The sequence below is a fragment of the Phytophthora ramorum genome (assembly GCF_020800215.1).
Source record: "Phytophthora ramorum isolate Pr-102 chromosome Unknown Phyram_PR-102_s0005, whole genome shotgun sequence".
Classification (NCBI taxonomy): Eukaryota; Oomycota; class Peronosporomycetes; order Peronosporales; family Peronosporaceae; genus Phytophthora; species Phytophthora ramorum.
Window position 1 is genome coordinate 2323122 of NW_027150651.1, and position 24320 is coordinate 2347441.

The window sequence follows — 24320 nt, forward strand, 5'->3', positions numbered from 1 at the left end:
GAGGCTGAGATCCACGCCGACACACGAGTAGCGAGAGCGGAATAAGCATTTGAATAAGCATTTGAGCGTGACCCCTCGATACGCTGCAGGTCGCCCCCAAAAGCAGCTCGGGCGATGCAAGTCAAAGCCCGGCTGGTGCGATGGCACCGCCGCAGGCAGACAAGCCAACGGGGCGCGCCCCTCGTGGCAGCGTGTGGCGCTGCCAGCGATGGATCTGTCAGTCAGAAGCGGAGTCCTGAGGGATGATGGAGCCATGTTGGGCAGACGAGCACATGGCTCCGACCGCGGTACTACAGTGGGCTCCGAGAGTAGCATCGTGGCCATGAATGGACACCGAGACCGACGACGCACAGCGCGGCGCGGACGCAGCGAGTGCACGCGACGACGCAGGCGGGCTCCGACCATCGTCGTGGCGCGCTTGGCGCTGCGATATCCGAGAGGCACGCCTTCGTTTATGGAAAAAGGCTGGCGCAAACTGAACGTTTTCTCTCCGCCCGTCTCGACCCGTGTTTAGTGACGTGGGTAGATTGCGAATCTTATTCGGCGCAAGGTCTCCAGTAAGAAATCCATCACCGCGTCCCTTTCGTTTTCATCCTCTAAAACCGGGGAGAATATCTTTGTATACCATAGCCTCCCGCTTAGGTGCGAGGTGTCCGCGCGTTGGTTGGGCAGCGGCGGGCCAGCGGGGCGGCTTGTTTCTGCGTGGTTTTCAAATGACCAGAGCGCCACGCCCTAACTTCCGATCCCTCCCGCCCGCGGCCAGCGGCAGACAGCCCACAGACGCAGAGCCGATCCTCGCCAACTATTAGTCCCACCCGCACGGCCGAGCCAAGTTGGCCGCCTTCGCTACGCCAGCCAAGAAAACAGCCAGCAGGGCAGCCAAGCATCCGCGCCTCCGCCCCCTCCCTCCTCTCTGAGCGATCCTCCGCGCCCACGGCGAGCGGGCAGCGCTGATGAATGAGCTCACGCCCAGCCATCCCGCGCCGCCGCCGCCGCAGTCCCGCGGCCTCGCGGCGCCCTACTCCTTCTCCGCCAACGCCTTGAACGCCAACGTGGTGAACGTCGCCGCCATGGACCGCGCCAAAAGGTTAGATCCCTAAACGCCGTGCCTGGGTGCCTACACTTTTTGGTTGCCTTTGAAGTTGAAGCCGCTGCTGTCTGTTGTGGGGCCCCCTTCCCCTCGGGCAAGGTTGCTTTTTGTCTCTTTCCCCCTGTCGCTCCCCGTCCCGCATTGGAGACATTCGACCAGCGGAATGCACTGCGGCGAGGGGAAAGAGGACCATCCTCCCCATGTGGAAGAGGAATGGGGGACGCAGCGGAGCGTCCACTTCTTTGCTCCATCAAGTCGAAGGACCAATGCGGAGGAAATTGGATGGTCACTAATTGTTTCACTGTTTTATTCGTCTTGCAGCTTCCAAGGAGGTCCTCGAGGCAGCGTGCCCAAGTACCAGTCGCAACAGCAGCAGCAGCAGCTGCAGCAGGTGAACGACTACCATACTGGACCCTACGCCAACTACTCGCACCTCAAGAACCCCGCGGACAGCAGAACCAAGTTTGATTATGCGCCGAGTCAGCAGTATTCGCCGCATCCGACACAGCAACAGCAGCAGCAGCAGCAGCAGCAGCAGTCGTATGCAGCGGCATATGGCTACCCGGCGTACGCGCAGAATTACGGCGGCACTGGAAACTATCAGCAGCAACAGCAGCAGCAACCGACGCAGCAGCAGCAGTATCATGGAGGCTACGCACAGGTTGGCGAGACAAATCCCTTGGGCATGCTGGTGAGCTCGGCGACGAACCCACAGGCGCCGCAGGATGCCATGCCGCACGAACCTGTAAATATTGGGCTCAAGGACGCAGGAGACCGCAAGTTCAGGCAGCCGTACGGTGTGGTGGCCACCGACTCGTTCCTCAATTCCGGTGGTGGGTACGTACACGGCATCGAGCGTTCTGGTAACGTTGTGCAGATCAAGGCGACTTCGAACAGCTCGCACCAGCAGCAGCCAATGCACCAGCGCTCCAACATGTACGGTGGCGGCGCGTCGTATTTTCCCCAGCAGCAGCAGCGTACGCAGGAGCCGTCGCAACAGCACAATCCGATGGACCTGGTACCTCCTGGTGCTGCAATGGGGACCAGCTTCGATGCCAATGGTAATGGAGGCGCTTCTTCCGCTATGGGACGAGGCATGCACAACGGCGTTGGCGGGATGTTTCCTGCTGGATTGCGGATGCCACAGTTCAGTCCCAATAGCTCAGCGTCATCCTTGACGACGCGCTTGAAGGACGGAAGTGTGGATATCTCGACGGGTGTTTCTTCTAACGGCGGCCACTTGCCGTATATGCAGCAGCAGCCCTCGAAGTCGCTTGAGGGTACGCACCCGACGTCGTTGTATTCAGATGTCGCGAGCTCAACAACGTCCATGTCGATGGTGAGTCTATCCTCGGATGGTCCAGCAACGGCATCGGTCAATGCAAATGCCTTGTACCCGCCATCCTTGGCGCCGCCTACGTCTCAGCTCAATGCCAGCGGTGAAAACGCGTGCATTTTGTGCAGTGGCGCACACAGCGACAGAATTGCTAACCATTGCGGCCATCGGTTCCATGCGCAATGCCTGCACTCGTGGGGTGCGACGACGTGCCCAGTTTGCGTACAGGTACGACTATTTCTTGGGCTGACACGTTTTCCGTTGAACTTGTGCTCACGATATTCGTGCTTTGATCTCTGCGCTCTAGGCATCAAATAACATCACGAACCTCTCGCAAACGGCCTCTGCCGTTAGCTATAACCTCGGAGCAGACAGTGCCTCGGTTTCTGGGATACCACAAGGCTCGACAGGGCAGGGAGAATTTCCTCTGAGTAGTGGTGGGGCTATCAACAGCGCCACCACTAACAGCGGCAGTAATCTGATGTCCATTTCGCCGAGTTCTGTAGGATCCTCGCAAGTTACGGCAATCAACAACCTGCAAGTGAACAACACTGTGGCAGGTAGCCGACCGCCTCCGATTGACACACGCATTGTTGATACTCGCTTGGGAGCAACGACACTGAGCGGAGGCAAGCGTAGTTCAACATCCACGCGGTCGGGTTCCAGTAGTGGCGGGCGCGTGCGCAAAAACAAGAAGCTGAAGGACTGCTCCGTGCCAGGGTGCGATCGAACGGTTCGGTCCCGAGGCCTCTGCAAGGGGCACGGTGGTGGTCGTCGCTGTGGATTTGCGGGTTGCGGGCTAAGCGACCAAGGCGGAGGTTTCTGCATCAGTCATGGTGGTGGTAAGCGCTGCCAGCATGATGGATGCGACAACTCGGCCCAATCGCGTGGACTGTGTAAGTTGCATGGAGGTGGTAGCCGCTGCACGATTCCCAATTGCACAAAAAGCTCTCAGGGTCGCGGACTTTGCCGTGCGCACGGTGGCGGTCGTCGCTGTATGGTCGAGGGTTGCAACAAGACGGATCGCCGCGCAGGGTACTGCGTGACGCATGGTGCCGACAAGAAGTGCATCATACCGGAGTGCTCCAAGACTGGCCGCATCGACAATATGTGCACGAAGCACTACTTCGAGCGCCATCCTGCGCAGCCGCCTGGAACTGTGAATACGACCCCACCTCCTGTCATTACTGTCAATGCCAACACTACCGCGGCAAGAGCTCGAGCGGAGAGAAAGAAAGCCGCCGAGCACGCTGCTGCCGTGGCTGCCTCCACCAACTATGCGGGCATGTCTTCAGCGATGCTTGCAGCCTCCAACGCACCATTTATCGGTGACGGACGGGGGTTAACCAAGGCCGAGCCGTTCTAGGCATCTGTCCTGAGTGCTAGCTGTGCTGCGGCCAGTGGTTTATGCGCTGCTCATGAGATTTTAAAATTGGTTTCGTGAGCGTGCAGGCTGAAGGCGGCAGTGAGGCGAGCGTGGGGATGGATGGATCGCTGGCGGCCCGAGGAATGTATTTGTAACGAGACAAAATACGCGAAGTGGAATTACATGTTAAAGACGCGAGCTGAATGGAGACTCGAGCGATAAAAGAATCGGCTGCTCGGCGACCGAGATGAAATGGACGACCGGCAGAAATTGAAAGTGAAGACGAGACGGCGATCACGAGGAAGTTGAAGTGATCAAAACTGAAGATTGAAGACGCACAACGCGGACAACACAAAAATGGCCAGATGAATGAAGAAGGGCCACAACAAAATTGCAAATTGCACAAATTGCACACCCGCCACCAAGTGAAAATGAAAATGAAATTACACAACTTTTGAAGCCCAGGGAGAGCGAAATGCGAAATGCAGTAAACAAAAACAAGAAAATTGAAAAGACCCCGGGTAGCTCAACGCCAGCTATAAAAGTTAGCGTTCAAGTGCACTTAGGCTTCGACGAGCAATGGTGCGAGGAGAGAAGACCACGGCTCAACGGAGTTCGAAGAAACCGCCGACACAGCGACCCATTGCATATAGGAAAACTCAAGTGTAGTAAAGTGAGCGCCTCCTCCTCAGGAATTAAAATTGGGGAGGGCGTTGAGGAAATAACGAAGCTCACAGGTGAATGTTCAGATGACTGGTCTTGAGGCAATGGACAGTCTGTCTCAATGACTAGGCCGACTGCGTCTGTACTACTGACAGCCCTCGTTTCTGCTCGTGCTGCTTCTTGAGTGAGACCGCGCGCTTCTCGACCACAGATCGAATCATGCTTTTCAGCTCTTTTGCACGCTCCTCTTTGGCAAGCGCACGAACTACCCGGCGCTGCTCCTTATCCGCTTCAACAGCACCGATTCGTTCGAGCAAAACGCGCTTGCTTTCAGCGAGTTGGTCATCGGACAGCAGCATTTCATTGCCGGATTCAACTTGCTCCAGATATGACTCGCCATCACCTGCCTTGGATGCGACCTTTGCCTTGATCGCTTGGACCCCCTCGAAGCGGCTTTTAATTTTTGCGATTTGCTCTTCTGTCATGTTGTCTTGCTTCATTCTCGCCTCTGCTTCGTCCAATCTTCTCAGGTATAAAAGGCGTGATACTGCTCCATTCGTGTTGCGGTCCACAGCTTTTTCTGCCCACGACGCCCGAATTGCGTCGTACTGGAGCTCTTTTGTGTTGTCTTCCTGCAGTTTTACGTCCTCCGTGCTCCAGCAGCGGAGTCGCCACTTGATTCCTCTTAAGACCCGGGAAGAGCGAGCTGTACGAGGCGGCAGTAAATCAGAGTTTCCCGGTAGCGGAGCTTCAGAAGGTACGTTTTCGTCCACGGACATTGTTGTGTTCTCCTTGGGAGGAGAGCGGTTGGAGTCACTACGGAACGGGCGTAGCGATTGCAAAACGTCCGGCACAACACAGGTACTTCTATCAATGCTACCTTGAATGATGTACCCGCGTTTATCATCTGCCGGTGGCTGAGCATTATCACTTGCAGGGATTGACGGAAGTTGAAGCAAGCGAACGCTCCCCTTGGAACTAATCTCTCCGATCCGTGGATGTTGTTCCGCGCCAAAATAAAAGACCTCGAGCTTCGCAGCGAGATCATTCAGAACGGTTCCGTCACTCAGAAGCTGGAGCTGGAAACTAGTCCAGAGTGAGGACTTCGGCGCTACCACCATGTCTCGGAAACACAGCAGAGGCTTGTTAGGCTCGTACATTCCTTCAAATTGGGTCATTTTCATCTGATGCGTCGTCGACTTGGCGAAATTCCAATCACTAGCCATTGTGAGCTTCCATTTGCCTTCACGGATTTGGAAGCAGCCTGGAGCGCAGTCGACTATCAATGTGTAAGCTGCAGTGGTGAATACCCCACTGTTGCCCGAGGCTGAAGCACCTGGGAGTGTGACCTTGGAGCAAAGAGTGTTTACCTTCTTGACCTCACTCGTAGCATCATTCACAATCGATATGTGCGTAGAGCTCGCAAGCAACTCCTCGGAGAGATGAAGATCAATTCTCAGTTCTGGTGGAGATGTGTCTCCGTCTTCCCGTGCGGGCGGGTTGAGCTCGAAGCTCTGCTTGAACAGGATATTCCAAGTTCCGGGCAACATGACTGGATACGTTCCATCGCACTCGATGACGTGAACGTTACTCAGACTGCGCCAGTACGAAGGAGCATCCTGGAAGGTTACCTTGTGATCGGACTCAACTTGCATGCTGTAGCCGTATCGCAACGTTTTTTGCGGATAAACTCGATACACGATGCTGCCTTTATCCACTGGCGGAATGCTGATGTGCCCCGAGAATATCGAGTTTAGAGTCACAACCGAAGGCAAAAAGGATCTCGAGGTTTTCTTCGTGTCCAGTTCCTCAATCAGGATCACGCCGCCGTTGGGATCAACACCGAGGTGGGTGGCCATCAGTTCTGATGACTTTCCCAAACTGTCGACAAGTTGATCAGGTTTCTCTGGTGGATGGACTGGTGTTAGTGTGGCAATAAGGTTGACAAGTGGTTGATCAGTGCGAGGGGTATCGCTAGAGCTGTCTCCAGAAGATTGTCCCGATACTGGATCGGGCATTACCACCACCACAAATTGCACACGAGGTGTTTCAAACGGCACGAGTGCTGTACGCGAATCCTCGACACCTTCGAGGGGTGGCTCAGGATTTGGAACCCAAGCACGAACTAAGGTGTCGGAATATTGCAGTACTGGGTGAACTAGCAGGAACACCAGTTCGTTAACGTTGGTAACTTCTTCAGAAATTGTCGCTGGGGAACCTTGCCGAACTACCTTGAACGTAGTGTTTCCAATCTCACCTACGATACCAGTTACCAAGACAGCTTCACCGAAAATCATGTCGGCAACTCGACTGCTTCCTGCACTGCAAATAATCGCGCGAGGCTACGGAGAAGTTAGTGTGTGATAGTCGTAAGATGTTCATTCAAAGCACCAGACTGGCATACCGTAGGTGGGCTTGCAGTAGCTGGCACGTTGGTAATTTCAGCTACGGTGGGAGGATTTTCAGATGTACCGTCAGCGACCGTCTCGCTTTCGAGTGGTGCCTCGTTGGTTTCTTCAGTTTGCTCAGGCTCCTGAGCGCTTGGCACATACTAGCAACTCGTGCAAAGTCAGTGCCTACTGACAAAAGCCACCTACCACGCATGTGGTGCTTACCTGGTGCAGTTGATGGAAAGCATTTTCACTGAAGCTCTCACAGCTCTGCGGCTCCCATCGAGATACCTTCCAACTGGTAAGCGCCAGCATGGTCTGAACCACATTTTGGCACATGCTGTCGGTGCCGTTACCAAGCGCAATTTCGCCTTCAGCTGAGTCTGAATGAAACCAATACATCACTTTATAGAGCGCCTTCACCAGCAAAGACGGCCAGATCTCATTTTTCATGGAGCTTGACAGATATACGATATTTCCATCGACGTCCAGCGGTAGCTTGTCGTCAACATCGATTCGGCGCCACCGGCCGAAGACGAAGAGCTTCACACTGTATTTACCACCGGGGTTATACACCGGGTGTCCTGTGCTGTCTTGGGGGTAAATCGCATGCCACAAAAAGGGAGTCGGCTGCGCAACTTCATCGCTCGTCTCATTGTTCGAACTGTAAAGTTGTTCAACAACTCGGAAATACGATGCCATGTTAGCGTGGATAATCTCCCCGTGAGGAATTTCAGGCTTGAAAACTGAGTTCGGAGCGACCTCAATCCTTGGAGGAGGCACAACTCCCCACGGGGACGTAGCGTTGCTCACATCCATAGCTGACGTTAGCGCTTCGTCCTCATCTTCTCCATCGTCCACTAAATCGTCTTCATCAAAATCCCCTTCTGCGAGGAGATCTCGAGGGCGCTCATTGACGATGTACGCGATAGCGTCCTCGAAGCCCATGTACACCCGCTCGCGATTTTGTTGTTCGCGCTGGATGCGCTCCTTTTCTTTTGCCCACGCCTGCAGTGCATCCGTTTGCTCGACGCTCCATCGTCGCTGGAAATCCCGAGGAATCTGCCACGGCTGATCATGGTGATCAGCCGCAGCTGTTGCAGCTGATGGCGGTGTAGACGCACTAGACGCAGCAGCACCCGCCTTTTCATTCCTCGAGAATGCATACTCTTTCTCTCGTGACTTTGGGAGAAAAACCTGCCAAACACACGAACAATGAGCGCAAACCAAGAGAATCGCCAATCTCTATCTCATACATGTGCATGCTTCGATGGGGGCGGCTTTTTAGTCTCTGGCTCCCCTTTCTTGGCAATAGGAGCTAGTTTCTTGCCACCGGCGGCTTTTGGCTCGGGAATCGGCGGCGCAGGAACCACCGGTGTATCTACGATGACAGGCAGAAACTGACTTGGGCGCTTCCACGTGATCGTTCCTTTAGTTTCCACCACCTATTAGGGCAACAAGTCGTGATCCTTGAACCTTTTTCCAATAGGAGATCGGAAGCTACTCAATGCAAACCTCTTGTGGGACGACCAAGTTTTCAGGCGCCAACGGATCTTCGTACGGCTCTTCCGCAGTGCCCCAATGCTCGATCGCTAACAATAAAAGTAGATACCCATAAGTTTAAACAGCTTGACCTAAATCAACGACTCAAACGTACGCAAAGCTGCAGGGTCCGTCCACTCTGGGAAAACCTCCGTCGGAAGCGCATTGGGCGTCCAGAGCGGCGGGATCGAGTCCGTCGGAGGCAAATTCGGCGCTGGTAATGGCTGACGATAAGTGCGCGCAGTCGGTGGCGGGTTTAACGCTGAACCCTGAGGCGTCAGCTTGGACGGCAGCTTCTTGGGCGGCATGGCGAATCCTGCACTAAAGGTCGCCATAGTTGAAGTGCAGTTGCAGGCACTAAAACGGGTGATTAATAGTGACATACCACTAAAAAAAAGTCGCGAATTAGCAAACTCAGACGTGAAGAAGAGAAGACCGAGTCGCCTGCTGCAGTCGCCTCCTGGTAGTTTCGCTCGACGATGGAGAGCAGCCAGAGCATGTACGTGTCTTACTTACAGTAGATGTGGAGCTGCTACTGTGAAGTTCTGGCTGCTATAGACGAAGTATCGGCGCTGAAACGTTGGTTCTTTACTGCAGGACTTTCGAGCACAAGACGGTTGCGGGCGGGAAGGACATTCAGGTGGCCTGCGCTACGTGGTGCGTGCATGAAATATAACAATAGGGTTCTATCGTAATTTGTACATTGAAGTGCTGACAAGAATTATTTTGTGACTGCCTCCAGCACTTTCTTGAATGCCCCCGACGTCTCTTCCTGCGGAATGTGCGGGTGGGTGCCGCAAAATGTATCAAAAAATGCTAGTTTTATGACGTATTAATTCATTATTTCATGCGATTTTGTGCTGTATAGGGCGGAGCTAAAGCCCCCGACCCACGATGTGCAGGCCGACGGCAGTTGGAAATGCGGCGGCTGCGGGACGGTGAACCGACGAGCAGGGAAGGAATGTTCGCAGTGCCACCTTCCTTTCTATTCGCTGGTGACTACGGCAGCGCCGGCTCAGATTTTCTGCTCGCGATGTGGGTTTCTGAATGACGGAGGGAACCTCACGTGCGTGCAGTGCGACTACACTATCCGGTCTACTCTGGACAAGATTGGCTCCGATCTGCGGGACAGCACGAACTTTCTTGCGCGAGACATGGGCGTGAACATCCACGTCAAATGTCCTGGGTGCTTTGTGGTGTGCTACGTTCCCCCGGCCACTGCGTGTCTGCGTTGTGGCGCCTGCCACACGTATTTTGCGTCGCCTTCGGTTGGGGAAGTGACGAATTTTCATATGACACGTCTTGCGTCATCCATCTCGAGCTCGTTCATGGGGTTCTTTGGAGGGAAGCGAGGTGGTCAGGAGGAGAGCGAGGCCTCACGCCGCCAAGAGGAAGCTCGCGAAGCGCCTGTTGGTCGCCTGATCGCCGCGGGCCAAGGTGTCGTGAACTCTCCGCGTCATTCCTCGACCATCAGTGAAGGTAGCGATCTCTCTACGAGTCTTCAACAGCTGGACGACAGCGAAGTGTCTGGGGACGAAACGGAGGAAAAGCTTGATGCGGCTCAGGTCCAGGAGCGGACAATGAAGCCGAAAGCTCAGGAGAAACGTTCACTAGCTGAAGAGCCGATGGAAGCGGGAAATCGAACACATGAAACTTTCGACAGCCGAGATCAGGCTGTATCGCAGAAGGAGGAGGTACCTGTGCAGACCAAAAAGGAGGATCCTTTTACCTCGGTCAACCTGTTGTCCAGCTCAGGGAACTCGGCAAAAGACCAGCCAGTGTTGGCACGGTCAATGCCACTTCGTACAGCTCTTCCGCCACCTCGACAGGAACTCGTGGAGGTGGAGGGGGATATCGTGGAACTGTAGCGGGGTTTGCTGTTGAAACGATGGTGGCACGGCCAAGTTATTCTATTGACATGGTGCTTGCTCGCAGGAGAGACTGAGGAAGAATTTTGCCAAGTCGGCACGCACCAATTGCAGGAACGAAAATATATGTTTGATTAGGACACTAGCTCACCTGAAAGGCAGATGCCTTCTTCTTGTTTCTCGTGTTGGACGCTGAGTGTCCTGATGTGACGGACGCACACATCCTGCGTCGTCTCATTCCAACCTAATACCAAAAGGAGTATTGCACTACGGGCGAAGCAGCGGCGTAGCCTACAAGGTATAGCTTAAGCTTTGTTGTTTTTGCTACATGTTGCGCTACGCAGCGCTTGCCGGCCTGGCGGCAATACTGATAATAATAATATTGTTAGGAAGGACGATGCGTGTGCAATGGCCGAGTCACCATCTCCTGTCATCGTAATGGTTGTTGAACCGCTGCTCAGGCATCGAGTCCCATCGAGTGCGGCGGCGCGGCTGTGGCGGCGGTGCCTGGTAGTGGTCCCTCGGTGAATAACGGTTGTCTCGAGGCGAGTGCTCCCTTTCCACTGCAGCGTACGGGTTCGGCGGGACCCCACCTCCATGTGGCGAGTAGCGAGAAGCTTCTTGCCATTGTACGTTCTGCGACTCCATGCTATGCGAGTGGTGCAACTTTGGTCTCTTGCTGGTGGAAGGCGAGTCCTCACCGTATCGATCGTTGTTCTGCCTGTATCCGTGATGATCATTGTATCGATCGTCGATGAAGCCGTGCTCTGTGACTGCCGAGGCGCTGCTGTGGCGGCGAAGCGTGGGCGACGATCGCTGCGGTTGATCGTACTCGTAAGCAGATCTGCGATGGCCCAGGTGACTGTTTCCACTGTCGCTTCGACCACGACTCGACGAAGTCGGGGTGATTGGCCGATACGAATCCTCCGCCGGTTGGTAGCTTGAGTACAACGGATCCGAGGCAGAAGCAGCCAAAGACGCCTGCCGTGCACGGAATTCGGCGCGTTGTTCTTCCAACTGTTTCATCTCCTGCGCCTCAGCCTCGCACGCCACGTCGTAGAGTCTCTCCAGTGCTCTCTCCTGTTGGCCGGCCTCCTCTTCTGTTGCTGTACCAGAAGGGAACGTGAACAAGTCCGTGTTCTCCAGAGCGCGCAGCTCCTGAATCAGCGATTCACGCTTCGTCGCTTGATCTGTCAGGTTCTTGCGATACTGCTCGACGTGGCCGCAGCTGTTTTCGATGTCCAAGTCATATACTTGCTGGTCCATCTTGGTCCATGCGATGTCTCCCACACAGGGGAACGTCCTGCCGTCCGTGCTGCCCACTTCCATTACGTCGTCGTCCGCGTCGTCCTTCTCCGCACACGCGTGATGGAAGACACTGATGCTCGACTTTAACTGGAACATTCTGTCACTCAGCATGTCTGCGCTGATCGTGGCGTTCACCAGATCCTGGAGGTGAGTGGCCAGCTGCGCAGTTGCAGCAGACTCCACCACCTCGGGCATATCTTCCAGCACTCGTTCTACCGTGGCTTCACTCGTCATTTCCCGCAGCAGCTTAGCCCTGTCCTCTTCCGCCTTCCCGTCGGCCACCGGGACCTCCTCACTGCACGACAAACACACACAACCATTAGAATTTCCTGCTCTTCCTACTAGTACCTGTCCCACCCTCTCTACTGTCGTACATTGCAGGTTTGCCCGCACACACGTTCTCGAGCATGGCAAGCAGTGAGGGCGTCACGACCGCACGCTCCTTCCAGATGCCCACGATCTTGATGGCGCAGCGCTTGACCTTCTCCTCCCCATCGCGCATGATGAACTGCACAATGTCCACGAGTTTCTCCTCAAAGGCCGCGGCGATGTGGCGCCCAAACTTGCGCACGCCCACCTGCATGGCGTCGTTGGCCACGTACAGGTACACGATCTGGTGCTCGGCCTCCCCCTCGAACAGCAGGTCGCGCCACACGCCCACCATCTCCGGCAGGTGTTGGCGGTGGTTGAGCATCCACTGAGACACCTTCTGGATGCTCTGCGTCGTCACCTTAGCCTGCCGCAGCAGGCGCTCCAACTTCTCGCGAGAGTACATTGGGATTCCGCTAAAGGTTTGACTCGACTCAAGCAGCTCCACCCGGTTTTGAAAACCTATATGGCTTCATAGATCTGTTATATAGCATATATAATGAACCTGTCGTATAGAATAAAGGCAAGTTGAAGTGGAAAAAACGACCTCGGTGCCAGGAATAGGCGGGCGCTGCGCTGGGCGGTTGCACCGTGCGAGCTCCGCCAACGCCCGACCGGCGCTAGTTGGGGTTTCGCCTCTCGCAAGCGAGTTCAAGACGAGCGATTGGTGACAGAGCAACATGTTCATGAGCGGGTCGTCGTTCGATGACGACGCTCCTTCGCGTGGTGGATCAAGAGGACGCAAAGGCGGGAGCCGCGATGACGACGTATCCGATGTTGTGGAGGTGCTCACCCTGGACGACCACCGCACCGGGAGCGGAGGGGTGTCCGCGCACCCGAATTCGCTCAAGGACGACGATTTGGAGGGGGAAGTCGGAGGGGCCGAGTACCTTTCGGGTGCCCGCTCTAACGTGATCCAACAGCAGCGTGAATTGCAGAAGAAGAAGCTGCAGGAACGCATGGGAGGAGGTGAGGCGATAAGAGGGTGACAGTGTAACTCCTTGACGGATATCTGACAATTTGTGCTGTCTGCAGGTGTTGTGCGAACTTCGTTGCCGAAACAGTATTCAGCACCACGGTCGATGGATGTGGACGAAAGACCCTCGTATGTTTACTTTCGGTAGTTGCTATCGCACTGCAATTCAGATGCTGACCTTGTTGGTTCTGTTAGGCGCTTTGGTCGAGATGACGACGAGCTAGACGAAGACCCGCCCGGCGGTCGACCTTCGGTGCGTCGAGCTGGATCGTCCCGCCAAAGTGTCAACGGCCGTGGCAGTGCTGGTAGCCAAGCGCACTCTCGTCGCAGTCGTGATGACGATGACGACGACGATGATGTCCGACGGCCTACTGGTAGTCGCACTGCCGGCACTCGCGATTGGGAGCGCGACCGGGAGCGCGATCGGGACTATGACCGCGACTACGATCGTGAACGTGAGCGCGGGGGGGGCAGCCGTGAGCGCGATCGTGATCGTGGAGGCCGTGGAGAGCGTGGATACTCGCGCGACCAAGACCGTGATCGAGAGCGAGGCCGTGGTCGGGACCGCGATCGAGACGACAGCGATGACTCAGATCGTGATCGCTCACGGACGCCCAAAGGCGCGCGCAGTGGATCCCGCCGTGGTAAGGACTACGATGACCCACCACCCAAGGGTCCCAAGCGCGGAGCAACCAGCAGGTACGCAACACGTCCAAAGACTTGAGTTGCAGTCAAATCTGACGAGTATTCCCTTTTGGTATGACAGTCGCGGCCGCGACGACGATGATGGCGACCGCCGTGGAGGACCGGGTGGTCGAGGAGGCTTCTCTCGCAATGTAAGAGAGCAGCTTGGTCAAATTCAACGGATGAACGAGCATTGATCCTCTTGTATCTTCATTATTGATTCATCAGGGAAGCGCGCGAGGACGCTCACACTCTCGGTCACGCTCGCGATCGAAATCTCGCTCTCGTTCTCGATCGCAGTCCAGATCGGCGTCGGATGCTTCCTCGGACGATGATCGCAATCGCAACGCAGCCACTTCGTACGATCCATCGTCGAATGGACGAGACGGCGACAAAGGACGTGCTGCGGCCGCCAACGCACGGAAGCCGAAACTCGACATCGCGGACATGCGGGCCTTCATTTTGCGCCCCATTCCAAAGGCCTACGATGTGGTCGAATGCTACATTGAGCGTAACAAGTCTGGCGCGAACAAGATGTTTCCAGAGTACTGCCTGTACATGAAGGAAGGCGACCGTTTCTTGCTCACAGCCAAGAAGCGCCCGAAGAACCGCACAAGCAATTATTTGGTCTCATTACAGCGTGGAGACTTACTGCGTCGTGGTAGCGACAACTACGTGGGCAAGCTGCGAGCCAACTTCCTGGGAACTGAGTTCACGATCTACGATAGCGGGTCAAACCCAAAAGATGCAGACCAGCAGACCATCACAAGCAACCCTGCAGGCATTCGCCAAGAGTTGGGCATTTCCATGTACGCAGCCAACGTTCTGGGGCACCGCGGGCCTCGTAAAATGAAAGTTTGCGTGCCCCGAGTGCGTGAGGATGGCACGCGCGTGGTGTGGAGACCACTCACCAAGGACGACGAGATGGTCAACAAGTGCAAAGAGCAAGACCACACGAACCTCACGTACCTCATCAACAAGCCGCCGCGCTGGAACGACCAGGTTTGCGCCTACGTACTCAACTTCAACGGCCGCGTGACCATGGCCTCCGTCAAGAACTTCCAGCTCGTGACACCCGAGGACCAAGAGACCGTCGTGCTTCAGTTTGGCCGGGTCGGCAAGGACCTCTTCACGATGGACTTCCGATGGCCACTTTGCCCCCTCCAGGCCTTTGCCATCACACTCAGCAGTTTCGACTCGAAGCTTGCTTGCGAGTAAGGCATGGAGCAACGTACGGCTGTTATCTTCAGCTTGAGCACGATGGCTGAAAACTTACAGCTTGGACTACCTGCATATACTACATTGAAAAACAAAAATATATCAACCTTCTTGCTGCTGCTGCATCGCATATCCGTTTTACTGCTTGAGATCGTGCATGGATTTCCTAAATGTAAAAGCAAAGCTAACGAGCTGTGAATTTGCAAGTCACAACTGCTTTGACACGTCGAGACATCAGCATGACTCTCGATCGACGCACCTACAGCACCAGCAAGACACCAAAACCGATGAAAGGCGATAGGACTGCAGCACCCGGTGAATTCGCGAGCGTACAGGAGAGACGCGTTATGAAGAAGGTGGCTCAACCGGAGCACGCTTACACGGGGTGCGTGCCGTACACCCCCGCAGACGACGAGTCTGACTTTCTTCCTACGAGGAAAAACCCACCGATTCTCGGGTATCGAGGGCATCTTCGTCACGATGAAGACCGCATTGGCACGACATTCACGCAGGGTTTGTCAATGGTGTCACGAGCAGAGCCGATCTTGCCACTCTCCAGTGCAAAAGCTCGGCCCCCGAACAATCAGCCACGACAGGTTCGCTTTGCCGAAGAAAATCGGCAGCCCAAGCCATCGAGGGCAGCCAAGCCAGTCGGTATGTCTCCACGATCGGGATATGGTCAATTTGACAATGCCAGCGGATACGGAAACTTTGCTGCACCTCCTGCAACAGGAGACAATAAGGGTATGTCACCACGATCCGGTTACGGCGCTTTTGACAATGCAAGCGGCTATGGTGCATTTGCTGCACCACCAGCTCATGGAGGGTTATCTTCTCGCTCAGGTTATGGAGAGTTCGAAAACGCCAGTGGATATGGTGCGTTTGCAGCATCGCCACCGCGTGGAAATATGTCACCCCGATCAGGATATGGTGCTTTTGATAATGCTAGCGGTTATGGAGCGTTTGCCGCTCCGCCTGGAGATGTTGGAATGTCAGCCCGATCGGGCTACGGTGAGTTCGATAATGCCAGTGGGTATGGTGCGTTTGCCGCACCACCGCACCAGAAAGCTGAAGCTATGTCGCCTCGATCGGGCTACGGAGCCTTTGAAAACGCTAGCGGGTACGGAGAATTTGCGGCACCTCCTCCGGGTATGTCGCCAAGGTCAGGATATGGCGCGTTCGACGATGCGAGCGGGTATGGTAATTTCGCCTCGCCTCCTGCTGCCCACAATTCAGGTTCCAATCATACCCGAGGATACACAGCACCTCAAGGCAAATCGACACTTGGCCAACTAGAAAGACGTAACCCCGTCGACAACAGACGTGGGAATTACGTTCACCCGTCCAGTAGCCAGACTCAAGAGCAGCAGCAGCATCGCAACATCAAGCCGCAATCTGTCGACCCAGTTCTTCACGCAAAGTATCAGCATGCTATTAATCGCGTCGGTGGAGAGCAGACAGCATTACGCCTATGGTTTACGGCGGCACAGACAATTTGGCAACGACACGCGATGCGAACAGAGCTCTTGCAGGCTGTAAAGCGCAGTTTCGAGAAGCACGAACGTGCAAGTACGCCAATATCGATGCGTTGCGGATCGATGAATGTCCACTAATAAAGACGCCTATTATGTGTGCTGGATCAGACCACGGATTCATGACAAAAGCGCAACTGAAGGAAGCCCTGCGAGACCTCGGATGCGTCTTCACCGACGACCAGGTTTGAAAACGCGCAAAGCATTGGCTTCGGCCAAGACCAAAACTAACCACGACTTTACTCATAATTTTTGTTGTAGATCACTGCATTGTTTGGAATGTATGACAAGGAATGTGTTGGTAAGCACACCCACCCAGCCTCTTTTCATTATCGACAACAATCTTACGAGTTGGTGTTGGCGTCTTTGATCCAGGCACTTTAGCAATGTCGGATCTCCTTGTTTCCTTGACTGATACGCTGTAATGTACATGAAGGATAGTAACACGAAGCAGCACAACACGAATCATATTGATTTTTTATTTTGTACAGCTCGTCTTGTTCAACTTCTTGATTCAGAATTTATCTAAGCCTTCTCAAATTCATTCGCATCCACATAAGCGTCACTGCTTCCGTCAACGTCGTCAAAGTCGATCGCTTCATTGCCAACCCCAGATCGATATAACAAAACCATACATACGATCAAAAGCACCTGCAGAAGGCTAGACACGGTCGTCACCCCAACGACCAAAAGGACGAGATGCAGTCCCAGCAACACGAGAAAGTCGCGCGCGCACCACTGACGGATCGCCGCTCTGCCCAACGGTACCATTTTGATTGTGAGCGAGAGGGATACCGTCATGATGACGAAAAATTGCGATCGCACGTCATTCCAGAGATGCAACTTGGAAATCCAAGCAGAACTTTTGACATGAGCTCTTTTACATGCTATTTTAGCAGAATGAGATACTATCTTACAATAGTTGGTTGTTGTTGTCGTTGAGGCCTCTACGCCTTGGAGTACTGGTATCTTGGATGCTCCATCGATGGTGTGACCGGGTCGTCTTCCAAGTCGGCGTGGTTGTGGCCGAGCTGCTCCCGCCGACGCAGGCAGCACGCAAATATGATAACCAGGAACGCGCTGACACACACAAGCACGCTGCCGATGCCCAGATACAGCGAATAGTCTTGCACGAGATCCAGAAACTCGGCGCGACACTGCGTATAAGGTGCGATTCCAACGGTGACGCTCGATATATTGCCGCCGGTAAGGAAGGCGCCGCAGTACTCCAGCGTATCGGTCGTTCTAGGACACTGGCTGTTGGCCCAGTCAAAAATCTTCGTGTAGTTCTCAAACTCTCGCGCAGTATCGCATCCATCGCAGAGACTTTCTAGCTGGCTATAGTCACTAAGGTAGTCGTCGCACAACGTGTTGACCCCCCCCGTCATGTTCTCAAACAGAGCCACGACCGTCGTGTTGAGTTCCGGGGCGAACATGGTCAGCGCCTCTGCGACTGACGCCTCGTTGCAAACGTACTCGCCCTGAGCGTAGCAGTAGACCTGGTCGAAGTCGGTCTTCACGGTCTCTTCCATACTGTCCGCCGGGTACGTCGTGTCGCTCCAGTCATCGGCCTTGGCCATGAGGATGAAGGCGGCGATCGCCACGATAATGAACAGGATCAAGAACAGCAGCACGACGATGGAGTACGTGCAGAGCCCGAATCTCCAGCGGCACAGCGCCGCAATGGAGCCCAGCACCGCCAGTCCGATGATCACGCCGCCGATCACGATGAGCGCCGTCACGGCGTCGCCGATGTTAGACCAGTAACCTGAAATCACGTCCACCCAACCGGCGTGGCGCATGTAGATGCCCACGTACAGCACCAATGCGCCGCCAAGCGCCAGCACGCAATTAATGGCGATCAGGATGAGCTCCGTCACGCATCGCCCCATACACGAGCACAACCCCATTGCCACTCAGTTGTCTGCAAATTGAAGAATGAACAACGGAATCCCTCCGAGTCTCACACGAGACATGTCACTTTTGTCATCGCCTGATATTTGGGGCTGCAGGTCGCACCGTTACAACAGTCAAGTAAACGTTCGTTGTTTTAGCATTCTACTAAATGCGATATAACATCAAACAGTTTAGACGCGAAAAATTTCGACCGGATTTTCGGGCATTTGATCGGTCTGCCGTGCCTGGGCATGGGGATACGACTGCGGAAACGATGAAGGCAACTTTGCATGTTATATTGATTGTTGGTTGCGTCGGTAGGACCCTCATCCGTAAAGCGCCTTTCCTGCTGTGTTACTAAACGCTTCGTAACGACCTAGAAGCGACCGTATGCCGATTGTGTCTCTGGACGCCGATCCCGGCGGCGGCGCAGGATGCACGCGAAGGTGACGACCATGAGCGATCCGGCACACACGATGATGCTTCCGATGCCGAGCCAAAGAGCATACTTCTCCACGAGGTCCAGGAACTCCGTGCGGCACTCGGAATATGGCGCCGCGCCCGACGAGCTATTGGTGTCTCCTGTAGATAGGAACACTCCGCACCAGACCAGCACATCGCTCGTAGGCGGACACTTGTCGTTCCCCCAGTCGACCAAGGACGAAAAGTTCTTGAACTCGCGAGCTTGATCACACCCGTCGCACACGTCCGAGAGCGCCTCATAGTCGCTCAGATAGTCGTCGCACAGGGCGTTGACCCCGCCAGTCATGTTTTCAAAGAGCGACGCAACAGACGAGTCGAGTGTTGGAACAAACATCGTGAGCGCGTCCGAGACCGACGCCTGGTTGCAGATGTACTCGCCTTGAGCGTAGCAGTACACTTGATCGAAGTCTTCTTTCACGGATTCCTCGTTGCTGCTGGCGGGATATGTCATGTCCTCCCAGCTGTTGGCTCGGTGTCGTAGCAAGAAGGCTGCGACCGCGACCACGACGAACAAGATGAAGATGAGAAGCACCACGCTCGCGTAGATGCACAGACCGAACCGCCAGCGACACAAGGCAGCAATAGAGCCGAGCACAGCAAGACCGATGATAACGGCTCCAATTACGATAAGCGCTGTGACGATACCGTCAATCGGAGACCAGTAGCCTTGGATAACTTCTACCCAGCCTGTGTGCCGGAGGTGGATGCCGACATAGAGCACCAGCGCGCCACCCAGCGCCAGGATACAGTTGATCGCAATCAGGATCAATTCACTCACGCATTTCGCTAAACACCCGCAGAGCCCCATCTCGTCGCCACGGATAACCAGTTTGTGTTCGCCTCGAACGTAGATTCAAGAGTGAGCTTTCACCAGCACGGAGAGACGCTGACCATATCGTGGATGCAATCCATCAGCTTCGGCAGCCATCAACGGAAACAAACATTTCAGCACTCACCAATGGTAAGTCTTGCGATTCGCACTTGTATTTCGCAACTTGAGAAATACAAGTGGCCAACGCCTAACACTGAACAAATACGGCCAGCACTTGTGGCACGACTAGCTTCAAATAATCAGGTATGCTATCCGAGGTTCGCCCAGTTTGGTGATAATAACACATTTACTTCTGCACAATTCAGTATTCCAAAAACTAATGGTACGCCTCATAGACGTCGTACATGTCGTGGCGCCGCAGATAGCAGGACATGATAATGACCGCCACCGATCCAATCACGACGATGGTGCTCCCAATTGCTAGGTACAGCGAGTAGCTGCCCACAAGGTCGAGGAACGCGCCGCGGCAGTGAGTATAAGGAGCTACCCCCACTGTGATATTTGCTGCGCTGCCGTCGATAAAGAACTCCCCGCACCACTCGAGTGTGGAGTCGACCCTTGGGCACTCGTTGTTGCTCCATTCGAGGACGGACGAGAAGTGCTGGAACTCGCGCGCTTTAGCGCATCCGTCACAAACGTCTGCCAACTGCTCATAGTCACTCAAATAGTCGTCGCAAAGCGTGTTCACCCCTCCCGTCACGTTTTCGAACAAGGCCCCGATGGACGCATTGAGGTCGGGGGCGAACATGGTGAGAGCGTCGGAGACGGACCCTTCGTTGCAAATGTACACGCCCTGAGAGTAGCAGAAGACCTGGTCAAAGTCGCCCTTGATGTCTGCCTCGCTGCTGCTGGCCGGGTACGCGTCGTCCTCCCAGTCGGCGAACATGTTCCAGAGCAAGAAGGAGCAGATACCCACGAGGAGGAACAGCAGCAGCACCAGCAGCACGAAGACCATGTAGTAGCAGAGCCCCGCCCTCCAGCGGCACAGCGCAGCCACAGTCCCAAGCGCCGCCATGCCCATGACGACGCCGGCCACGACGATGAGCGCAGTGGCGAGACCGTTGATCGGCGACCAGTAGGCCTGGATGACGTCCACCCACCCCGTGTGACGCACGAACACCGCCACGTAGAGCACCAGGCCACCGCCCAGCGCCAGGAACACGTTGATGGTGATCAGCAGCAGCGCGCTCACGCATTTCGCCAGGCAGTCCATGCAGCCCATGGGCGTTCCGGTTCGCGACCCAAGGAGAAATAATTACCGGCATCTTCATCGAGTCAGACCATTTCCTGTCTAAACCGATGCGATTGGTTTTGCAAGACACCCCGCTACCAGGAACACTGAGCGTTGCAGACTGAGTTGGTAGCTTGGACACACTCCATGAAGCGTTGATGCAGTGAGCTGTCGGTGTCGAACATTGTGAGCTCGAGTTGAATTAGTATCGGTACGCACAGAAAAGATCAATCCATCATGGACACCGATGAACTGTTTGAGCATCTGTCAATGCTGGTCGTCCGCGCCACAGGATCGTAGTGACGCTTGCGGGGCAGCGAAACCCACTGCCGCTGATTTTCTCGCTGAGGCTGGATAGTCTGGCAATAGAGCGAGCAAACCCTACGGCGACAAACAACGCGGTGCCAGGTTGTCGGTTGTCACTGCGGCGTTGAGATTGGAGAGGATCTACCTCGGCCTGATTAGCTTAATGCACGGAGCTACTGTAAGTTTACATGTAATACTTCGAAGTACACAGCCACTCGTGCACGAGTTTTCATGCACCTTGATTCAAGGCTTGAAGCGGTGCCAGCAAAATTGTCAAGTTTCTTTTCGGACAGCAGCTTTTTTCATGCACTTCGATTCGCTGAAAATCCATAATCTCACTTCTTATTGGCCATATCGCTGCCCGCAAAGATAATGTTGGGATTTGCCCAGGCTGGTCGGGTCTCACCCTCGGCTTACGGACTCTACATCGCTGGGGTAGGTTGAGATCATTTCGCGATTCGGACTCGACAGCCAGCAGCTCTCGTGACCATGGCTCGACTCACTCCCGCCGGCGGCCTCATGGTCCTGGTGAATATCGGCTTCCTGGTGGCTGGCATCCTGCTGCTGCGCTTCAACACGACTCTCGAGAGCAGCGGCTGGGCCGACGCGCTCAAGGACACGGACTACGAGTCCGCCGCAGACACGGCCACCACGATGCTGCAGCTGCTGGGCGTCGGGGCCATTGCGCTCGCGATCGTCGGCATAGTGGGCGCCATCGTGCAGAACCGCCTACTGCTCCTGCTGTACTCAGTCATCATGGTCGCCGCCATGTCGGCCTTTGGTGTGCTCGCCGGCACGGCCTTCACGTTCAAGACAAAGATGACGGATTGGGAGGACACCACGTTCCCTGCCGAGGCCTCGGAGACCAAGCTGGCAGAGACGTTCAACGAGGTATACTGCTACGCTGAAGGGTACTACTACTGCAACAACGCCACGGCGCAGGAGGCGTACGGGATCTTCTTCCCGAACGCGTCGACGACGCTGGTGAGCTTGCTGCCTAATACCACCGGCATCGTATCCATTTGTGACGAGTACGAGAGCACGGTGGAAGGACTCACCACCGTGTGCGATGCCTGCAACATGTCGACCACGTTCTCCAAGTACGACAAGATCTTGACGTGGGCGGAAAGCAAATGCCCCCGTACAGCAACTACAGGAACTTGGTGTGCGTCGTTCCTCGCGACGGGAGCTGCTGGCGAGGTGTACAACGGCTCTCCGTACGGCCAGTGTCGCACCATTTTCCTAGATGTTGCTATTGACTGGAGCGGCACAATGGCGATCGCGGGACTCCTGGTGGCAATCGCGGCTGCTGCGATTGTGGCGCTGGCATGCTTCGCACGTCGCTCCAAAGGGGCTAACGATGAGCGTTTGACAAAGGTGTAAAGAGTAGCAGAAATTTGTTCGCAAGCAAGAATAGTAGTAGATGGATGGGGCAGTCAGTACGTGAACGCTCGCAAGTTAATTTCTTAAGTCAATGATGCCCCACATTATTGATATTAGGTAAATCCCACATCAGGAGCACACCAGCCTGTGTAGTTTTGGTGTGGCAGAGCTTTGACACCTTGGCTGGCTGGCAACAACTCCAGTTGCAGGCAAGTGAGGCTGCGCAGTTCAGCTTCCTAGTCGCGTTCCCCTTGTTGGCGCGTCTCTCTCTCAATCAACCATCGAGTGCAGCAACATGGCGACCAGCGGCGAGTTCAAGCGACTGGTGCTCAAGCAGTTCCCGGCCTCGACCGAGGTGGAGACGGCCGAGAATTCATACTGGAAGAAGTTCCACGCGCCCGAAGAGCTGCAGCAGGTGGGCCCCGTGACGCATATCGACGTGTCGCCCGTGTCCCCGCACCAAGTGGCTGTCACCTCGTCCACACGCATCCACCTCTACAGCACGAGGACCAACGAGATCGTCAAGACCTTCAGCCGCTTCCGCGACGTCGTGTACTCGGGTACATTCCGCTCGGACGGCAAGCTCATTGTGGCCGGTGGAGAGTCTCCCCATGTGCAGGTGCTGGACATCAACACGCGTGCAATTCTGCGCTCCTTCAAGGGCCACTCGGCCGCAATCCGCAGTACCCGCTTCTCGGCCGACAATGTGCACGTGATTTCATGCTCCGATGACAAGACGGCTCGCTACTGGGACCTGCCTACGGGCAAACCTCTAGCTCTGCTGGGTGAGCACTCTGACTATGTGCGCTCGTCGGCTGCCAGCCCGTCGTCGCAGAACGTCTGGGCCACGGGCTCGTATGACCACACTGTGAAGCTCTGGGATCTGCGCACCTCGGATCAGACTGTATCCAAGAGCACCATGAGCCTGGACCACGGCGCTCCGGTCGAGACGTGTATGATAATGCCTGGAGGCAGTCTGATGCTTTCTGCTGGTGGCAACACAGTTAAAGTGTGGGACATTCTTAGCGGCGGACGCTTGGTGCACTCGTTCTCGAGCCATCAGAAGACCATCACAAGCCTGGGCCTGGATGGAACCGGAACCCGACTGATTTCTGGATCGCTGGACGGCCACGTCAAGATCTACGACCTGAAGACATACGAACTTGCACACGGTTTCAAGTACAAGAGTGGTGTGCTGGCCTTTGGTATGTCGCCGACGAACTCGCACCTTTTTGCTGGCACTGTGGACGGCATTCTGGCTGTGCGTCGACGCACGGTGAAGAAGGCAGAGCAGCAGGAGATTATGAATCGCCAGGCTATCGTTCGTGGCGGCAGCTACAAGTACTTCTTGCGTGGTAAGAACGCGAAGCCGACACCTGCAGATTTTACGGTCGCTACCGCACGCCACAAGCGTATTCAGCCGTACGACCGCGCTCTGCGGAAGTTTGACTACAAGAAGGCACTCGACGAGGCTCTGGACACGCGCTCGCCGATCGTTGTGGCTAGTATGCTGGAGGAGCTGCGTCTGCGTGTCGGACTCAAGCGTGCGCTGACAGGACGCGACGAGGAATCGCTCGAGCCGCTTCTCGCTTTCCTCATCAAATACGTGACGGACCCCAAGTACGCTTCCCTGCTTATTCACGTGTGCTCGATCGTGTGCGACTTGTATGCACCGAAGCTGAGCCAGTCCATGCTTATCGACGGCTTGTTCCTGAAGCTGCGTGAGAAGCTCAACGAAGAACTTCGGGTGCAGAAGCAGGTGCTGAACGTGGTGGGCATGCTGGACTCGGTCATGGCTGCCCAGTCAAACGGCACCGTCGGTGTGAACCCCAGCAGTTAGATTAGAC

General features: G+C 55.2%; 10 protein-coding genes across 10 annotated transcripts; 5 read left to right on the plus strand and 5 right to left on the minus strand.

The window, feature by feature from the left end:
- Window positions 1–953: 953 nt before the first annotated feature.
- On the plus strand, window positions 954–3792 carry KRP23_6457 (uncharacterized protein; the record flags this gene model as incomplete). Its single annotated transcript, XM_067891650.1, has 4 exons — window positions 954–1087; window positions 1412–2654; window positions 2734–2986; window positions 3461–3792. The coding sequence occupies 4 exons, from the start codon at window positions 954–956 to the stop codon at window positions 3790–3792; spliced, it is 1962 nt and encodes a 653-aa protein (XP_067745986.1).
- A 788-nt stretch (window positions 3793–4580) lies between these two features.
- On the minus strand, window positions 4581–8695 carry KRP23_6458 (Calpain-7; the record flags this gene model as incomplete). The annotated part of the gene is made up of 6 exons (XM_067891651.1): window positions 4581–6797; window positions 6860–7006; window positions 7071–8042; window positions 8102–8290; window positions 8361–8437; window positions 8503–8695. The coding sequence occupies 6 exons, from the start codon at window positions 8693–8695 to the stop codon at window positions 4581–4583; spliced, it is 3795 nt and encodes a 1264-aa protein (XP_067745987.1).
- A 171-nt stretch (window positions 8696–8866) lies between these two features.
- KRP23_6459 (uncharacterized protein) lies at window positions 8867–10255 on the plus strand (the record flags this gene model as incomplete). The annotated part of the gene is made up of 4 exons (XM_067891652.1): window positions 8867–8886; window positions 8985–9044; window positions 9130–9174; window positions 9256–10255. The coding sequence occupies 4 exons, from the start codon at window positions 8867–8869 to the stop codon at window positions 10253–10255; spliced, it is 1125 nt and encodes a 374-aa protein (XP_067745988.1).
- A 417-nt stretch (window positions 10256–10672) lies between these two features.
- KRP23_6460 (Regulation of nuclear pre-mRNA domain-containing protein 1B) lies at window positions 10673–12338 on the minus strand (the record flags this gene model as incomplete). Its single annotated transcript, XM_067891653.1, has 2 exons — window positions 10673–11858; window positions 11938–12338. 2 exons carry the CDS (start codon window positions 12336–12338, stop codon window positions 10673–10675), a joined length of 1587 nt encoding a protein of 528 aa, XP_067745989.1.
- Window positions 12339–12612: 274 nt separating this feature from the next.
- KRP23_6461 (Tubby-related protein 2) lies at window positions 12613–16767 on the plus strand (the record flags this gene model as incomplete). Its single annotated transcript, XM_067891655.1, has 9 exons — window positions 12613–12901; window positions 12968–13037; window positions 13104–13607; window positions 13675–13744; window positions 13821–14806; window positions 15760–16379; window positions 16454–16527; window positions 16604–16643; window positions 16718–16767. 9 exons carry the CDS (start codon window positions 12613–12615, stop codon window positions 16765–16767), a joined length of 2703 nt encoding a protein of 900 aa, XP_067745990.1.
- Window positions 16768–17289: 522 nt separating this feature from the next.
- KRP23_6462 (uncharacterized protein) lies at window positions 17290–18252 on the minus strand (the record flags this gene model as incomplete). Its single annotated transcript, XM_067891656.1, has 1 exon — window positions 17290–18252. One exon carries the CDS (start codon window positions 18250–18252, stop codon window positions 17290–17292), a length of 963 nt encoding a protein of 320 aa, XP_067745991.1.
- Window positions 18253–18614: 362 nt separating this feature from the next.
- KRP23_6463 (uncharacterized protein) lies at window positions 18615–19529 on the minus strand (the record flags this gene model as incomplete). The annotated part of the gene is made up of 1 exon (XM_067891657.1): window positions 18615–19529. One exon carries the CDS (start codon window positions 19527–19529, stop codon window positions 18615–18617), a length of 915 nt encoding a protein of 304 aa, XP_067745992.1.
- Window positions 19530–19869: 340 nt separating this feature from the next.
- Window positions 19870–20775, minus strand: KRP23_6464 (uncharacterized protein; the record flags this gene model as incomplete). The annotated part of the gene is made up of 1 exon (XM_067891658.1): window positions 19870–20775. One exon carries the CDS (start codon window positions 20773–20775, stop codon window positions 19870–19872), a length of 906 nt encoding a protein of 301 aa, XP_067745993.1.
- Window positions 20776–21579: 804 nt separating this feature from the next.
- Window positions 21580–22473, plus strand: KRP23_6465 (uncharacterized protein; the record flags this gene model as incomplete). The annotated part of the gene is made up of 1 exon (XM_067891659.1): window positions 21580–22473. One exon carries the CDS (start codon window positions 21580–21582, stop codon window positions 22471–22473), a length of 894 nt encoding a protein of 297 aa, XP_067745994.1.
- A 295-nt stretch (window positions 22474–22768) lies between these two features.
- On the plus strand, window positions 22769–24313 carry KRP23_6466 (U3 small nucleolar RNA-associated protein 15-like protein; the record flags this gene model as incomplete). Its single annotated transcript, XM_067891660.1, has 1 exon — window positions 22769–24313. The coding sequence occupies one exon, from the start codon at window positions 22769–22771 to the stop codon at window positions 24311–24313; it is 1545 nt and encodes a 514-aa protein (XP_067745995.1).
- Window positions 24314–24320: the final 7 nt, after the last annotated feature.